The 19,107-nt window shown below is 38.5% G+C and overlaps 1 protein-coding gene across 5 annotated transcripts in view; it reads left to right on the plus strand.

Annotated features, from left to right (window-relative positions):
- Positions 1 to 410: 410 nt before the first annotated feature.
- LOC130905857 (disabled homolog 2-interacting protein-like) overlaps positions 411 to 19,107 on the plus strand; it is a 198,875-nt gene continuing 180,178 nt past the window's right edge. For 3 of the 5 annotated variants that reach the window (XM_057819595.1, XM_057819597.1, XM_057819596.1), the window contains exons 1-3: positions 411 to 536; positions 5,491 to 5,612; positions 6,786 to 6,906. In XM_057819595.1, coding sequence (XP_057675578.1) covers positions 491 to 536; positions 5,491 to 5,612; positions 6,786 to 6,906 — 289 coding nt within the window. In that variant the 5' untranslated portion in view covers positions 411 to 490. Of the gene's footprint in view, positions 537 to 4,598; positions 4,651 to 5,490; positions 5,613 to 6,785; positions 6,907 to 13,643; positions 13,797 to 19,107 lie in introns of those variants that run through there. The other 2 variants (XM_057819599.1, XM_057819601.1) reach the window with 2 other exon arrangements.

Genomic DNA, 19,107 nt, shown 5'->3' on the forward strand with positions numbered 1-19,107 from the left:
TTTGGGATATGCATGAAATACTTTTTTTTATGTGTGTTTGATTGGGGAAGTGCGAGAGCTGTTTGTATGCCAGACTTTGTTCGATGTGTGTTTTTTGAAGTGTGTTACTGATGGTCTTCATTATATGATGTATAAACAGAGAGAGATGGAGAGAATTAAGATATGTTTCTCTCTGCAGCCTCATTTAGTATGAGAGTGTTCAGATATGTGAGAGCTAATGTTATTTTCAGCCTTTTCGCCCGCCCTTGGTTACTTCCTCAGAGGCCCCTCCCTCCTGTTCCTCAGCCCCCCCCCCCTTCTCCTCCTTTCCACGCTCACTTCTGTCACACTCGCTTTGCGTACAACGAAAACACACAGACAGACAAGATGAGTGGAGGTGGCCAGGCGACGCTCACACTTTCCTCCCGGCTCGTCATTATCGGCGTCGCCTCACTCGCTCACTGAGCAGAGCTGACTCACACATTTACACACACACAGTGCAGGGCAAAGGATGGGGATGCAGCCGCAAGACAGCGTGCCGTCTGATTACCTGTCAGGTGAGAGCTTATGTATCTGTCCGTCCCCCCATCCATTCTCTATTGTTGTTGAGTTTGTTGTGTACGATATTTTTTGGCTGTTAACTAAACTTACTCAGAAAAAAAGTTGAAATATTGCAATTAAGTTATAATTTTAAATTGCAGTTTTCAAAAAATTGGAGTCATATTTCAAAAATTAAAAAATATATACGTATATTACACAGCCATTTTTCAGATTTAAAAAAATTGTTTTAAGATTCTAAAGTCTTAATATTGGAAGAAATTCTACTCATAAAAATCAGTCTGGGTTCAAGTAAAAAAAAAACATTAATTTTGAATGAATAGTCAAAAATTTCAAGAGTAAAATCGTAACCTAAGAAAATATCTTCAAAAATGAAAACTATTAGAATAAATAATTTGATGAAATGTGTTTATTTTTTCTTGCTTCAACTCATTTCAGAGCAATTGGATTTTGGAAGAAAATGTGAATAATTTCAAATAAATTATATTTTTTGATTTTTACAGAATAAATAAGAATTGAAAATAGAATTAAGTTTTTTTTTGTTTTTGTTTGTTTTTTTTTTCAAATTATTGGCACGTATTTTTTTATGGGGCAAGTATTATTTTTTCCCCAAGAAAAAACTAATAATTTAAACAAAGAAATTATATTTCTTGCAATTTTCTGTTGATTTTTGGAGTTTCATATTGCGCCATGGGAAAAAAAAAATAAATAAATAAAAAAATATATATATATATATATACATACATATCCTTAATATATACATATACTTAATATATTTATTCAAAAAATATATTTTCAAATAAAAGTGTTTACTTAAAAAAATGTAAAGTTCAGCAAATGTCTGAAATCAAATGATTTTTTTTTTTCTTGCCTGTTAAGCCAGACGGCTGCAATTAGCAATGCTAGCTCAGCATTATTTCCGCTCAAGCGTGTCGCATGGCCGCCTGCAGCAACAAAGCAGGTGGCCAGCAAGATTACATAACTAATGTGAGGAACAGAGCAAGTGTAACATAACATGGGGAAGGAAAAAACCAACATCAGTACTTTGATTTATGAGTTTAATAAACCCAAATCACTCAGAATAGGAACTTTCTCGATTAAAATGAGCGAAATGCCAACGATACCCACAGTGCAAAAAAAATAAATAAAATAAAAATTTGACCGACAGACTAACTCAACTAACTCGAAAAACTCTTCAGTCGGGGTGCTTGTAAATCGACGTTTTGCTGTACAAAATTACTTCTCACCTCGCAACGGAGAAGCCGCTTATTGATCCTGTAGCTGACCGACCCTGGGAGATCCGAGGCCTGAGGCTCGATCCGTCCTTCGCGTCACGCTCCGAAGAGCATCGCCACGGCAACCGTAGCTCTGGCGACTGATTTCAGGTCAGCTCATTAGCCCCACGTCTCATTTGCTGCTACAATTGTGTCCAACTCGATTGAAAAAGACAGGATCTTACTTCAGCAAAAAAAAAAAGTCCTAAATTCAGCTGGATAATTACAAAATTGTTGTTTTTTAATGACTTGAGTGGGCATTTTTTTGTGTTTTACACATGCTGGCTACCAAATTGTCTTGTTCAGCTTGGAAGAGGAATGTCTCGTTATGTCTAACAGCACTGAGAAAAAAAACAGCAGCAATCACACATGGTGATTGCAGTGTGATGTTCTGGGCCTGCTTTGATGGTTCTGGACCTGGACAATTTCTTGTCATAGATGAAACTTCTCTTTACAAACTTCTCTACAAATCTGAATTTTTGTGAATAAGTACTGCCTGTCTCGTTATGTGGAACAACACTGAGAGAAAATAACAGCGCAGTAATAGTAAAATGTGTTGGTTTCAGTCTGATGTTCTGGGGCTTCTTCGATGCTTCTGGACCTGGATGACTTCTTGTAATTGATGAAACCAAGTTTTCTGCTCTTTAATAGAAAATCTGAATGCTTGTGATCGCATACTCACTGTCTCATTATGGCTAACAACACTGAGAAAAAAACAGCGCAGTAACAGTCAAATGTGTTGGTGGTAGTCTGATGTTCTGGGTCTGCTTCAATGCTTCTGGACGTGGACGAATTCTTGTGATTGATGAAACCAAGATTTCTGCTCTTTACTAGAAAATCTGAATGCTTTTGAGTACATGCTGATTGTATCATTATGGCTAACAGCACTGAGAAAAAACAGCGCAATAACAATCAAATGTGGTGTTGGTAGTCTGATGTTCTGGGGCTGCTTCGATGCTTCTGGACGACTTCTTGTGACTGATGAAACCAAGATTTCTGCTCTTTACTGGAAAATCTGAGTGCTTGTAAGTACGTACTGACTGGTTTCTGAGAGAAATTGCTTGTAAAACCTACCTACGTCTGATTCTGAAGAAAAAAAAAAAGGTAGAATCACACTTTTTTCCAAGGTAAAAGATGAGTTCATTTCTTATTTAGTGGATTCGGTGTATATACTAGTATATAATTGTCCAATAGTCCTCTTGCTCAGCAGTGTTGTGACGATTCCCTGTAGGTTCCGGCACAGAGTTGATCGTTTTTAATATTTAAAACATTCGGAAGCACGTTTGCTTGTTTCGGCCCGGAAGGTTATATTTATTTCATTGCTGCGGCTTTGTTTATCAGCAGCCTCTAACGACACACGCACTTTTCCGAGCAAACTTGGCAGAAGGAAGTCAAATCATCTACTAGACATGCAACGAAGTCAGTGACGAACCAACTGACTAATACAAAAGCTAACAATTGATAGTTCACAAAACAACACTATATGAGAACTCGTTGAGGACAAGACAAGGACATTTGGGAGATGAGACTAAGACAAGGCAAGATCGAGACAAGACAAGGAACATAGAAATCGATTTTGAAAATACAGAATGTATTTGTTATAATTTTTTAGGTTGGGTTGCAGTCAGTTTCAGGGGTGAGAGAATTTTAGTAACCGAAAAAAATATTGTGTTTGGAAATTATTTACCAAGTATGTTTCCTAAAAATCACATCCTGAGTCGGTAGTCCAAGACTAAAACCAAGACTTTTGGTATTCGAGGCCCTCAAAATGTGGTCTCACAACACCTGGTCTTGACACCAAGATCAGTCTGGAAGTTACAAGACTCCTAACTGAAATCATTCAATTAAAGATAAACTACAGTAACTAGCTAACCAACTACCAACCAACCACAGATGCTTATTCAATTTCAGCTATTCATTGAGGGAGAAAGCCTGACATCTAAATAGAACATGAGAAACACTCCTAAGGATCCGCATCTGAGCAAAACTGCTGCTCAGACGCCCTCAGACAAACCAACCATCCAGGGAGAAGAAAAATCCACACACGGACCCTCAAACATATTCATGCGACCGCACAGCGAGGCTATCTGATAGGAATAGTGCTTATCTTTCCCACACAGCGTAGCATGGACCCCGCTCAGGCGTGACCGTAACACTCACACATACAAGGCAGATGAATAGCCTGGCATATCTCTCCTTGCATGGCTACCGTCATTGAATTGCAGATTGGCGACAACAGGAACATACATTCGAAGGCCCGATACATGACAAAGCAAAGCGATTGGAGTCAGATTCGCCCGCTAGCTTGTCAATGAAACGATCTCTCGGGGAAACCTTGTGTGGCTTGATGCCCAGTTTGGATTTTATGTTAATTCTTGATTCATATTGCATGAAAAAATGTGGCTTAAAATAACTTAAAATAAATTCAAGTCAATACAGGTAGTCACCGAGTTACGACGTACTCAACTTACGTTATTTCGACTTTACGACACCGGAGTTGTTTTTTTTTTTTTTTTGTCAGTCGCGTAAACAGTACCTTATTGTACCCCACAGTATCTTTATTTTTTACGAGTATTTTTTTGTAGGAGTGTGATTAGTGCGGCAACGATTGATCGTTTAAATCAAGTAATTTGATTTAAAAAAAAAAAAAAAAAACAAGTCAAATTCAGGTGTTTTGATGATTCGTTTTGTTAGACTGGCGTTATAATGCTTTGTTTTGAAAGTATTGCATTTAGTTTTATTGATTTGGGTGTATACACTGCCCTCTAGTGGCTACAGTGAGTATGACATCACATTACCCATTAATCATGGCTGAATCCAGCTGTTAAGAGCAACATATGTAAGTTTTTGTTTTAGCTAAAATGATCGTTTATGCATTCGTAATTTATTTTAGATTCATATTTAGCAGGTTTTTTTTGTGGGAATATACTGTATGTGTGAACGATTTGTTAAGAGTATTGTAAACAAAAAAAGTAAGCATTTTATAGCATTTAAGCTAGCGGACTTTTGCTATGCAAGTTAGCCAATTATTATTTTGTGGTACTTAAATTCTCCTTTGGTTATTTTTTAATACCGTTTGAGGCTAAGCTCCTGAATTTCAATTTTGTTTTGAGCGCATTTATTGCTTTTGTGAAATGAAAATGCCAATCTGCACAGCTAGAAGAAACACTCAGGTATTTTATGTTCGTATTTATGCTCTTTTGCAAGTGCAATCTTTTCATGTCAAATGATTTTGCAATCATAAACACTTGTTTATTTTGTTTCACATCTCCTAAAATTTGTTCTGCAACGCATTAAATGTTTGTATTCAGAATCGGATTACGCAATGGTTCGAACTAATAAATAGATTATTTAAATAATTGATACTGTAGCTACAGTACTAGGTGTGACAACATATCGAAAAGGTGATATATCGCGATACTTTATAGCCCAAAAGTTTATTGATATGCTCCCGCCAAGAATCGATATATTATTTTTTTGTGCATGTTATGCATAAATCAATCACTTAAATGTGTTTTATTTATTGTTTATTTTATACATTTTTATTTTAAAATACATTTTCGTCTGATGGGGGACCTCTTCGTGGAGGCAATGTTGGATACGTGTCGCATACTGGCAAAAAAGTCGGAATCAACCAGCGGTGTAAGCGTATCTTATGTCCCTGCCTTTCTCTCCGCAGATGTCCGATGCCCGTCGCGGCACTGGTTGACCCGAGGCCGATCCTTCGACGAGCGGAGCGTGTTGAAAATTCGACGAGGCGTGGTTCGGGAAGGTCGCGACACACTTGTGAATGGAGAGCAGGTAAGCGAGAGCTTAGATATTTTGGAGAACAGGTATATACATGGTGTCGTTTAAAAAAGTCCCAGAGAATTCTTGTACTCCTAATAGTCCCAAGCAATGGCCGATTTGGCCTCTACGCTGGAAAAACCCAGAAGTGGCCAAAATGACCCAAGTGCTTTTGAATTGGCAAGTCGTTGTCCGACGGACAAGAGCCATTCATATATGGGAATATTAGGAGTATTTGTCTTGGGGAAAGGCCGATTCGGCCTTTGCTGGGTTTTCTAGTGTTAAAAGTATTGTGTCGGCGCCGTCTTTTGGCATAAAGTGATTTTTGCAGATTTATGGATTTATGGAACATATCCTCCAGATAGAGAAGCTGAAAATCTTGTCTATTTGCTGTTTTCGGCAAAGTAAGGCTCCAACAACTAATCGATTAAAATCGATCAATAAATTAGTTGCCAACGAATTTGATTTGCCGGCAACGATGAGCAGTCTCGTTTGGGTCTTTGTGTGTAATGTGAGGCTGCGCGTGTGCCAGTGATTAGAGCAAGAGAGAGAGAGAGAGAGTTCACTTCTACACTCACGTTGGGTTGCTGAGTCAATAATACTGTATTACGAATTGTCGAAAGTTAGATTGTCTTTTGTGTTGATAGATCCAGTGTGCCTCAGTCAGAGGTGAGTAAATAAAGCCAATTGTATTGCTTTGTTGATGAGACGTTACTACTTACCACAACAAGAACTAGTGCAAACGTAGCACAAACGAATGGCACCCCTTCGGGTCCATTTTGCAGTGAATGGAGGGCTGCAGGACGTCATCACTTGAAATTAATATCTCAAAAAATACAGCAGCTCAGATGAAAGTTTACAGCACAGACCAGCACGAACGAAGCATAAATGATTGACACCATTTTTTGATAAAATGGTAGGCTGGTTGACTTCAGATTGACCGATATATCTTAAAAACGATAGCAGCACAAACAAAACGCTGTACAGCAAAACGGTTGACATCGTTTTTTGTTTTTTTTTGTAAATTTGCGTTTGATGGGGGCCAACTTCACGGAACTGTTAATAAAAGCCCCACGGAAATCATGTCATATTGCATAATATGATTCTAAACTGTTTTTCCCCTCAAGATTGCACAGGAATTAAAATCCAACAACGAGATAAATTAATTGATTTTTTTTTCTCCTCCAGATGTTTCTGCAGGATAGCAGAAGATGCGCCTCGGGCGGGGCTCGTCTTCTGCGGCGCACCATCAGCGTGCCGGCCGAGACGCACTTCGGCGATCTGCGCAGCCAACCGTCCAGTGATAGCGGTGAGCTTAACTCTTCAATCATTTAATATGCATGGTCTTAAATATTCAACACGCTTAGTTATGTAAGAGATTAAAACCCTCATTGCTGGTATTTAGGTTGAAGAAATGAGGACTTCCAGAACGGTTTGTTTGTTTTTCCGTCAGAAGGGTTTGACGGTAATAGATGTCCAAACTATTTGTAACTGAAAAGATACAAAAACACTTGCATACTTTATTATTACTGCTGTCAAATTTATCCTGTTAACGGGCGGTAATTAATTTTTAAAAATTAATCACGTTAAAATATTTGACGCATTTAACGCATGCGCGGAATGACCCGCTCATGTATGGCCTCAAACAGATTACAATTACGCCGTTTTTTGCACATTGAGAGCTAAGAGGCAGAGAAAGGCGAGTGGACACAGGCGTTCATTGGACCGTTCTGTTTTTTAGCATAAGCTTCGGCAACTCCTTCACAACAAACATAAGTATCATTTAGTGAAAGCACAACAAAAATGATATTCCTATCCCTCAGAAAAAAATAATGTTAACAAAAAGAAAAGCACTTCAGGTGGCATTCCCAATCAAAATAGCTATGCGAAATACGCATAAAACTTAGACTTTGGTAAACTCTATTCAAACATTTTGTTTAGCTCAACAAGTACACTGGATGGCAATTTTTAGTCACAATATACAAACTATCAGAGGTCTCATACGTTGTGAAGCTAGCACTCAAATGATCGAGAAGTACAATGGAATGGATGGACCCAGTAAACAGGGAACTACGGTGTCTGTTGAGAGACAAAACACACTCATTGGCTTGATTTCTAAGGCATTTAAAACTTGCCATTGACTCCTTGTGGTGTATTTCAATCACCACCTTACTGTAGTTAAGACACTGTGGAAGAACGGCAGGGAGCCCATTTGACGTCACCGCTCGTCGATGTCAACAATGACGAGCTACTAGTTTATTTTTTGATTGAAAATTTTACAGATTTTACTAAAACGAAAACATTAAGAGGGGTTTTAATATAGAATTACTATAAATTGTACTAACATTTATCTCTTAAAAACTACTACGGTAGTCTTTCTATCTGTGGATCCCTTTAACAGAAAGAATGTTAATAATGTTAATGCCATCTTGTGGATTTATTGTTTTTAATAAACAAATACAGTACTTATGTACACTATGATGAATGTATTTATCCGTCTTGTGTCTTTCCATTCCAACAATAATTTACAGAAAAATATGGCATATTTTAGAGATGGTTTGAATTCCAATTAATTACAATTAATTAATTTTTAAGCTGTGATTAACTCGATTAAAAAATTTAATCGTATGACAGCCCTATTTATTATTAACTATTTCAGGGATGGTGGACATTACAGTGGGCATCTATTCAAAAGATATCATTAGCTTAGCTCATTCACTGCCAGCCCTGGTCACAGAGTATGTGTTGTGGTAGTTTCGTAAAAGAGAGAAATTGATATTAAAATCCCCTATTGATTGCAATAAATGTCCGGACCATTTCAGCTGGATCGACCGATTGCTTCCAGCCCTTTCCAGTTAAAATGGATCAGACGTCTATTCCCGCCATTGGCATCTGAAGAGTTAAACTACGTGAGGAGACAAAACAAACACAAATTCCCAGAGCAAAATACACATTGGTCACACTTATTATCATTGATGTCTTTCTTGTTCATCTTTTTTAAATGTATTACAACACAAGTTGTACTAACATTACTGTATTTTCCGCACTATAAGATGCACCTGAAGGCCTTCAATTTTCTCAAAAGTGTGCCTTATTGATTGATTTGCCTTATATATGGCTCAATAATGGTTAATTAGGGCATGGCTTTCCCTTTAGTGCAGCTTCATCTAGTGCAGGGGTGTCTCAGCCTGGCACAGCCAGACTGTTCCCCCTGTATTTTTCAAACACTGAGAGAAAAGTCTGGGACCCAGCCCATTAATGGCCTTTCGAGCAGGTACAAAATCAATCGACAAATCAGATTCGTTTATTTGCGTGACGTGTTCTTAACGAGCAATGTCACTCTTGCGCGTCGAAAGTCGTCTCCACAACAACACAGATGGTGAACAGGAGAGCCAAGAATATGTTCCAATCCACGGTAAAATGAGTTTTAAATTACCAAAAACACATCGACACGAGTCATTAGCCACGTTTACATGCTGACTTTTATTCATACCGATTCAAATCATTCCGAATGGAAATTTCAGATCAGCTGTTTACGTGTCACTTCATCTATTCCGATCCAGCGTTTACATGTGACTGCCTTTATTCCGAAAGGACGTTTGACAACTGCCGTCTGACATGCGCAGATTAATCAAAACAAAGCGTCACGTTGCAAAACATGGAGATCGATCGTCGGAGTGCTGCTGTTTTAACTTTAACCCACTTGTTGTGTTTATGGGGTCGTATCCGCTTGTGCTGTTTTGCTCTTTTGCCTTGTAGTAGCCGGTTTTCCACCGGTTTCTAATCTGGTCAACGCTCCGGTCTATTCCGGCTTCGTGTAACCTCTCGTGAACTTTTTTAAATAGTTCACTGTTCCTCGTTTTACGCCCGTCTATGCGAGCAATTATATTCAATTCTTTTAAAGTTTGAATTAAATACAATCTTTCCGCCGGACTCCAATTAGGTGCGCTGTGCTTGGAAGCCATGTTGCAAGTGACGTTACTTACGTCACAAAGTGACGTCACCACGTCAGTACGGAGCATGTGCAGAAAGAACGCAACCAGAAACCTTCCGCTTCCCTGTTTACGTGATATAATTTTACTTCTAATCGGTTTGGGAAAAGGAATATTCCACCCCTGTGAATCGGAATGAAATTCCATTCGGTTTGGGCCTGTTCATTCCGAATGAGGTGTTTATATGGAACACATTTATTCGGTTTGAACAAATATTCCGATTGTAATTGGAATATTTGGCTCCATGTAAACGTGGCAATTGACAACAGTCTGTCTCGCGCTAGCCATGTTGAATAAACTCCGCTCTCCTCGTATGTTTACTTCCGCGTGCACGTCCCTCGTCCTGCCCTCGTCGTTTTGCTAACGTCACGTCTGCCAGTCGCTGATTGGTCCACTCCGCTGTCTGTTTTGCTGAGCCCGAGAGTCGAAAGAGAACGCCAAAAAGGTTAGTTGCGAGATTGTTGAAATTATTAATTTAAAAAAATAAATAAAGCAAACGTGACACACAGAATTGCTTGCTAAAATTTGCTTAAATATATTGTTTGACATAAAGGACGTTAGCCAAGGTCGGCCCCCCAATTTTTACCGCACCAAATCTGGCCCCCTTTGCAAAAAGTTTGGACACCCCTGATTTACACCCATCCACCATTGAGCTTAACTGCTGTAGATGCTTCAAATCATGTTGAAATCAGTTGACGAGGTGCAAACTGGTACGCATCAATATTCATGCTTTTGTGTTGCTTTTGGAAGATAGACAAAAATTCCATCTTTGTGCTCCTGAATATCGGCTTGAAAATCTGGAATATGAATGAGAGCAGTATGGGGAAAATGGAAAGCATTAGCAGCAAAATCTCAATGAAATGGGCAATGAAAGTTGTTGGTGTACATACGTATGTTGACCAGTAGAGGGAGACATACTGTATTATTAAAAAAAAAAAAAAATAGTAAGCAGTTCTTCTGCAATAGCATTTAGGATTTAAAACATTCATCAAGCATATCAATACACACAAGTGTGTGCTAATCAAGGCCAAATAAGTCAGGAAAATCTTTACATGTCCTTCTGCCTGCATTGCTCACATGCGAGCCTAAATACCTCCATCACAAATATGCACATGTCACATTTCCTTGAATAGAAGTACACAATAGAGCACAAGAATTTATGAATATGCTTTAACAGCCTATTTTCAATCTTGCTGCAGCTAAATTGCGACAGAAGCTTTTGTGTGTTGGCCTAAATGCAGAAAAGGCAGCATCTTCTCCTTGTCTGGCACAATGTCTGGAGAAAAAAGCAGTGGGATACAAAAAAAGCGTGCTGGAATAAATTATGCACGTGCGCTCCTATCTTGTCTCTTCCTAACTTAACAGTAAACAATTTGGCATTAATATGTGAGAGTGAATGTGATTTGGAAGCACTTCAGTTTTTTTGCTTAGTTTAATACATTTTTTTCCCAATCAATTTATTTAATTCAAATGTATTTAATTTAACCCTGCGGTCACATTCATGAGACACTAATTTAATAATTAATCAACTTGGGCTGATCTAGTAGGCTTTCCGGACATATTTGTTCGCTTTCCAGCAAATGTCTGAAAGTATTGTGCCAAAAAAATGACATCAATTTGGAATTGTTCGCAAAAATTAGTTGGTAAAGTTTGTCTGATATATCAACCAGCCGATATATCGGGCTGATATGTGCATTATTTTTTTGGACCGATATTCGCCCATATAGAAGTAATAGGATAACTGTTATATTTTCACTACTTAGGTGATGAGCTTTCTTATGAAGGTTGACCAATTTATTAACTAACTGATATATGGTCATTTTTCTAGACTGGCCCATATAGACCCTACTCACCTACGTCACAAAATGACGTGTCGCTGTATCCGGCCGCCATATTGTCCGTCATTTTTAAGCCCTCTTCTCAATGGTTTCAATTAGTCGTGCAATTTATAGAGCAATTCATGGAAACCCCGGTGTTATCTGACGCTGTAAACTCATTGGATGCGTTGCATAAAAGGCGTTATGTGGAAAAGCTTCAGTTTATCCATTTGCCAGATCCATATTTGATGCCTAAATCGATGTTTTTCGACCCGCTGTCTTCGCCGTCTCTGCCTGACATCTGCTACCCTGATATTTACAACTATCTTGTCCACACAAAATCAGCCTATTCTCACGAAAGTTTGAAAAACTTTAAGAGCTTGGAGGCTTATAAGTACTTCGTTGCTGGTTGGGTGAAACAGGTCCACGAAAATTCGGCAGGAATCTATCTTGTGCTCGGGAAGGTGAGTTACGGCTTTTAATGTTTATATGGTTTAGCGATAGCACTCTCACTACATACATATATAATATGTAAAAAATATGAAGTGCGATAGCACTACTCCAGATTGTCCCTAGTTGAATTTATTTTTTGGGTTTTGACCTCAATAGTGAAATTGTAAATTAATTGTATGACAACTGTCTTATTATCCCCATATAATTATATATTTTCAGGTAGTTCATTCACAACGTCTGAGTGTTTGTTGTCGGCGATTAGCCTAGCAATGATCTTAATTGTGGTTGTCAGCCCAAAACCCTCTAAATATATATTAAATGCATCTTACCAGATATAAAATGACTACTACATAATCTGTGGTAATCGTTTGGAGCCCAGTTTTCTCGTCGAATTGCAGCAGTCCATCTCGCTCTTCTCTCCGGGTCTCTCGGAATACGGTAGAACTTCAAGTCTCTCCGTCTATCTTCTGTTATTGCAACCGACCGCCACACACGCCTTCACCATTTTGATTATTAATGTTAACAAGCAGAAAAACACGCCATAATAGGAGGAATTTACGTAGCAGTAATGCGTCAACATGACGAGTTGATGGACAATATGGTGCGGGGGCGTGGTTGTGACGTCATGTGAGTAGGGTCTATATCGGGAAAATACATGGTCTTTTTTTTTTTCTCGATCGGCCAACATCAGCCAATATCTAGTCATATATTTAACCTTTTAAACATTTTTTTCAAATGTTTTTTGTTTGGATTGAATATTTATCATCTAACATATCGGAGAAAATGCGAAAGTAACAAAAAATATACAATTAAGCGATAGCTATGAGATAGATGTCTGTGACGCCACATTTTTCATTGTGACATAATTTGTTTAAAAGTTTAAAATATGTGAGTGAATAATTTTTTAAAGTCGTTTTTTTTTTTTTTTTTTTTTTTTATGAAATATGAAACATCAATTAATGATTCTCAGCTAAAAACGACAGACATTTTGAATGATAAATGTAATTAATTACCTTCGTTTTATGGCTGGGTTGAAACAAAAGCGGTTGTGCGACGTCTGTAAACGGGGGTTTTCAGGGTAAAACGGATCAATCAAAAATAGTTTGGGGGCTTCATGCGCCATGAATCTGCTATGGGAGCATATAGACATATTGTTCTATCAAACACAACAGTTGTTTTGGCTTAAAATACAGCAGTTTCTTTTAAAGAGGAGTGCATGAGCAGAAACTGCTTTTTCAGTCTTGTCTGTTTTCCGCCATATACATTTATGTAATGAGGGTTTCAGTTGCCTTTCACAATCTACGCGCATTAAAAAATATATATCATGTATCATATGACAACACCTGCTTTAGAATTTTTTTTAAATATTTTTTTGAGGGGACTTTTGAAAATCCCAATCGGTCGACCTCTAATTATAACAAAATCTCCGAAACACACGTGGGGAAAATGTGTTGTACACTTTGCTTATATCTAGTATTCATTCTTCCGAGAATGTTGAAACGATATTTTTCTCAACAGGCCACCCTGTTTACTGTATTCCAGCAAATGGCCAAAAATGACACACTTTCCCTTGGTTTTCCCGGCGGCTAAATTTCCCCGCTGAGGGAAAAAAATGTGCTGATCGGCATCAGAGTTTCAACCAGCGAGCCAAAAAAACTCCTCTGCAACCACAAGCCTCCCTCTCTCTCTCTGTCTCTCTGTCTCTCTCTCTCTCTCTCTGTCTCTCTCTCTCTCCACCCCCTTACACTGGGAAACCACATCTTTGCCTCCTCCCTCGCTGATTTTCTCTCACACTGATGCGAGTTGAATCAGAGCGGCAGCTCAGTCCGCGGACACAAAAAAAAAAAATACGGAAAAGTTGCATTGGCAGCACTTTTGACCCTTTTGAACATGGATGTGTGAGTTGACCATGGAGCCCGAACTGGACGATCAGCATGGTGAGTGATTTGAAAGATGCAGAAAAGTTGACAGAGTTCAGATAGGAGTTCCGACAGACTTGATCACAGTCAGTTGGAGAGTTTTTTGTGAGCTAAAACGTAGCACCGTGATGAAGACGTGATGTTACGGTCTATTTAAGTCCCGCCTTTTGAAATATCTGAATCTCATCGCTCCTCCTTGATTAGCCTCAGCTTTTTGTGAAAAAGAACAAGGGATTTCCCTGATCTGATCAAGTGTTTGGAAATGGGCCCGATCACGTCATTTTAAGAGGATAGGAATGAGGTAAAAAAAAAAAAAAAAAAAAAAAGATAGGGTTTAAAAACGTATTGATTAATTTTTTAAGTATTCATTCATTGGATGCCATTGGTGGCGATAGCCAATTTGACTGTTGGGCTGGCAGAGATCGGACTGTCCCAGTCAAACTGGACTATTGGATTTCACTATCCCTGTCAATGGCAGCGAAACGTGATCACCTAATGCCAACCTTTCTAGTTGAAATAGATTTGATGTCTACGTGTAACTGTTAATGGCAAGCGAAAGGGCTCCAAGCAACAAAATAATCCAGAAGTATTTTGCAAAAATATATCCAGTTTTCCACAGTACGTGTTATACTGAATATTTATGTTTATACTAGTGAAAACAAAAGAAAAACTATCCAACGACAGCAAAAAGGTAGGAAAATCACAACTAAGATAGCACACATTGAATTATTTTTTTGGTATCTGCTAATTTATACAAAACAAAATATTTTAATTTTGTTGCCAATCAATGTGACCCATCTCATTCCCCTTAATTGTGTTACCCTCAATATTGCTCATGTGTTGTGCAAATGGACATTTTCGCTGAGCTTAGTGTTTAGCTTCGGCATCTTGCGCTCAATTGAAGTAACAGTGATGAAAATGTTTTAAGAATGAATATTCTCTGCTATTTTTGACCGAACTACAATGTTTTAATTCAGTGCCAGAACAAATGTGAACAGGGTCCAGGTGCGATAAATATAAACGAGCCCCGCACGAGGTGAACGTTCGGTGGATGGGGTTCCTCGGGGATGATTATTTGCGGGCCGCACATTCGCGGCCCCCTTCAAAACGATTGCCCGACATTTGGGGCGGGGGCAGTGCTAATGAAAAATGTTCTGAAGGCATCAACCAGTCAAGCAAGGTGGTGTTGGGGTCTATCACAGATATTTTAAAACTTAAAGACTATATTTCAACTTCAACATTCATCTTACCTCTCTGTTTGACCCTTCCTTCACCCAACCACGCCCTATTTACGCCCGCAAACCGGGCCTCTGGGATTGGGGATCTATATTTTAACAGTTAAACACTATATTACAGCTTCGCACATCATCATACTCTTCTGTCTGACCCTCCCCTTGCCCAATCACGCCCCTTTTACGGCCACAAACTGGGTCCCCTAAAGGCTCGGGTGCCCCAGCACCTCCCTAAGCTCCGCCCCTGATTTAAAGCCCAAAAATCAGAAATGAAAATGGTTAACATTTCTTTGCACACATAAAATGAGTAAAACTTGTGCCATTACAACAATTATAAACTGAATGCAGATATTCTTAAATGAGTTCTGTTTGCACAAATTTAACGTCTATTCGTATAACTCGACACACAGCCATTAATGTCTAATACACGGATGTCAAACTCAATATTTCAGGAGTTCCTGGGTTGCATCAATGATTCCTTGAAAACAGGGACTAATGTTGCAAATTTGCCTTGGCTTGTTGACTAAAACTACCCAAAATTATCATTAGCTTGAGTTGTGTTAGGCCAGAAGACAGCTTAAGTATACAGGACACTTTTTTTTTTGGTGAATGTATGTTTTTTTTTTTGCTGTTTTTGTTTTAATTGATGCTAGTTTTGAATTTAATGCAAACGCTACCATCTATGTTATTCTGTTTTTTCTTAATTTAAAAAAAAGAAAAAGTGAAATTTCAAAACGTTACCGGTGTTCTGCCAAAATCTGCTACATCGGCGAAACGTCTACATTAGTCGAATTTGACACCCAAAGTACTACTGTGGACTCTAAACCTGTTTTGTTTAGATGCATACAGGAATAACGTACCAAAAAATGCCTGCAGAAAATACTTAAATGTAGTTATATCAAATAAGAACGACTTAAACTAACACAAAAAAACACAATGGTTAAAAGTATGAGAGGGTAACACATGCAAAATGTATCTTTGAGGCAGTGAAAAGGTTCTAAATAACTAAATAAAAATAAAAATAGTAGAGCTGTCCAGACTAGTCGACATAGTCGACGTCATCGATGACGTAAATCCGTCGACGGTTAATGAAGGGTTAAAAAAAAAATTTATGCGCGGAAAGTTCAGAATGTCGGATGCTCTGTATGCAAGCGGGGAAAGCGGCACAAAGCTAAAAAGCGCACCAGAGTGTCCAAAACATTGACATATTTCAAAGAAATAAAGGAGGGTACACTCTTGTGTGCTGTCTCTTCACTGCCAAGCTTGGCTGCACGTCGGCCGTGAATAAACACCTCAAGCGCCGTCACCGTTTGTAAAAAAAATTTAAAAAATTTCATTTTTTGTACACCAGAGGGTGCTGTCGCTTTACTAAATAATAATGTTTCATTGACAATGGGCCTATAAGTGCTATTAGTATTGCTAACTGAAGGTTTATTTCATGTTATGTGTAAAGTTCAAAAATAGATCCTTAGGTTGACATTGTAAAATTACCCAAAAATAAGGAGAGAAGACACTCAGTTTTCTTGGCCAAGGAGGTCAAACATGTGACTCGTGAGCCACCAAGATTGATCTAAAGGACAAAAAACCTCCTTGGTATTTTATTTAGGGGTTTTCCCTAAACAAGATGGATGCCGTCCTAAAGGGGAAGGGAAAAGCAAGCTGGCGACACCCATGTGGTTTTTTATTGGATATGTGTGTGCATGTAGGTGGAATTAAGTGATACACGTGTGTGGAGCAAGAGCTTATGTAAACAATCAAAACAATCATATAAACAGTCAAAATAATATATAAACCGTCAAAATAATGCGGACACTTTTAGTTATGCAACGTTAAACAATCAGCAAAATAGTCCAAACACTTCCAGCTATGCACCGCTGTGGCCCTGGAAGATGTCCTCGGATGGAAAATCGTCCTCGAAGGGCTAGGCGAAAGTCCAAACCCCAGGTGCTGAGGATGCCTGGAAGGTCTAGTTACGCAACGACGCGGCCATGAAGCCACCCCGACCCTCTTCTACACTTTGTAACACTTAAGCATTATACTACAATCTGGTATAGCAAGCAACAATCATTTACTGGTTATATACGTAAGAAAAATATGGCAATATGTATTATTTATGGTATATATGAGCATAAGCAAATATTCAATCAACCAATCAAGCAAACATTTAATAAATCAAACCCCGATAATTATCTCAACATTATGGTTTATTTTATGGTATAGAAAATTATATAACGTTAAAAGGTCATAAATATATACAGTATATACAGTGATAGCACTCAAGGAAGAGATTGTCAATGATAAGGTAATAAATTAAGGTAAAGGCAATTCATATAGGCAATTCATTGATATATAAATAAGGTTTAAAAGGAAAAAGGTGAAAAGTTTTCGTTAATTTCTAACTGTGTTGTTTTATTTGTGTGCACCGTAGCTCTTACAGTATGATTACATCAAGGATGGAATAAAAGTTGTAAACCATCAGTTTAAGAGACCATCTTTTCAATCGGGATGCTACACTAGTTAATTCTATCAGCATTTGAAGTCATTGTTTATTTGTGATTTATTATTGTTATTTACGTGTTTATTTGTACTTTAGTAAATCATTTAAGTGTTCCAATATGTTTTTTGTGAATTGATAAGCGTCAACAAAAATTTCATTGCTAAATTAGTAAACAAAAACAAAAAATATTTTTTTTAATTATTAGATTAGTCGACTAATCGTAAAAATAGTCGGCTGACTAATCGGGAGAAAATTAGTCGTTTGGGACAGCCCTAAAAAATAGTGAGTACTCGCCGCTTCTAACCGATGTGCGCATGCGTGTGGATGCATGCGCAAGTGCGCTGAGCATTGTGTAGGACGTTTCGCCGCGTAGTAAGGAATGGCCGAACACTGGTACTTGTCCTACAATTTTTGTCCAAATCAAATCATTTGTACATCAAAAAAGTTCAGGACGCTAAAGGGCACAAAAGTTCTATTCGGTTTTTGCTAAAACTGTAAAACATACCTATTCATTTCTAATGGGCAAAATTTCTTAATAATTTCCAATGGCCACACACGCCATTCATATCAGTGGCACAAAACGTCCATTCATGCCGACTGATTTCCAACCCAATTGATACGAACGAAGAGAAAGTTAACCCCAAATGCCTCAAAATCAACAGGAAGTGAACCCAAAACACCCTTAATCAACAGGAAGTGAACCGATACCAACAGGAAGTGACCTCGAAATGCCCTGAAATCAACAGGAAGTGACCCCAAGGGTTTTATTTAAAAATAATACAATACTTTGATGTCAAATCAGGGGGGCACAAAATATTTTCCCGTGGGCCTCATTTAGCCTCCGAACCACTAGTTTGAGACCCTTATACTCTTTTAACTCTACTTGCAAAAGTAGTAGTTGTAGAGTAGTAGAGCTAGTAGTATTTTTGATAAGAATCACCGACCAATACTTGAATTACTTCTGACTTCAAATGTCCAAAATAGGCCCAATTAGCCATTTTCTTCTCACTGGTATCATGTGACTTGTTAGTTTTACAAGTTTTAAGGTGTGAAATGGAGCAGATGTGTTCAAAGCTTGGTTTGTCTCTTTAACAAGTATTGGACAAATGGACTTTCTATACTGTAGGTCATATCTTTTAAGTGTGCGTCACAGGAAGGCTACGCTGGGCGCAATAATGACATGCTTCTGCCAACGCTGATTTGTATGCAGTGTGTCGCCTCGCAGCCCGTGGGTGTTTGTGTGCGGGCGAGAGTAAGAAAGAGAGAACGAGTGAAGGGGAGGGAGAGAAAAGAGTTATGTACACAAATAAATCCTGTGGGGATCAAGGCGACAGTGTAGTATTTTCTCTTTTCCCCCTTCATCTTCTTTTGCGGCCTCCTAGCCACCTCTGCCACCCCGAATGTTTGAGGCCCGATCGGATCATTAAGAGAGAGAGGGGGGAAAAAAGCAATTAAAGTTGGCTTTAACTAGACCTGAAAAGATGTTGTTGTTTCATCAATCTCCTGAGATGGCGGATTCAGTGAAGAAGGCTAAAATGTGAATAGAGCGAGGAAAACCAGCGGGCAACATGTTCTCCTGCACCTGTTAAAGCACCCTTGC

This window comes from Corythoichthys intestinalis, chromosome 17 (assembly GCF_030265065.1).
Source record: "Corythoichthys intestinalis isolate RoL2023-P3 chromosome 17, ASM3026506v1, whole genome shotgun sequence".
Classification (NCBI taxonomy): Eukaryota; Metazoa; Chordata; class Actinopteri; order Syngnathiformes; family Syngnathidae; genus Corythoichthys; species Corythoichthys intestinalis.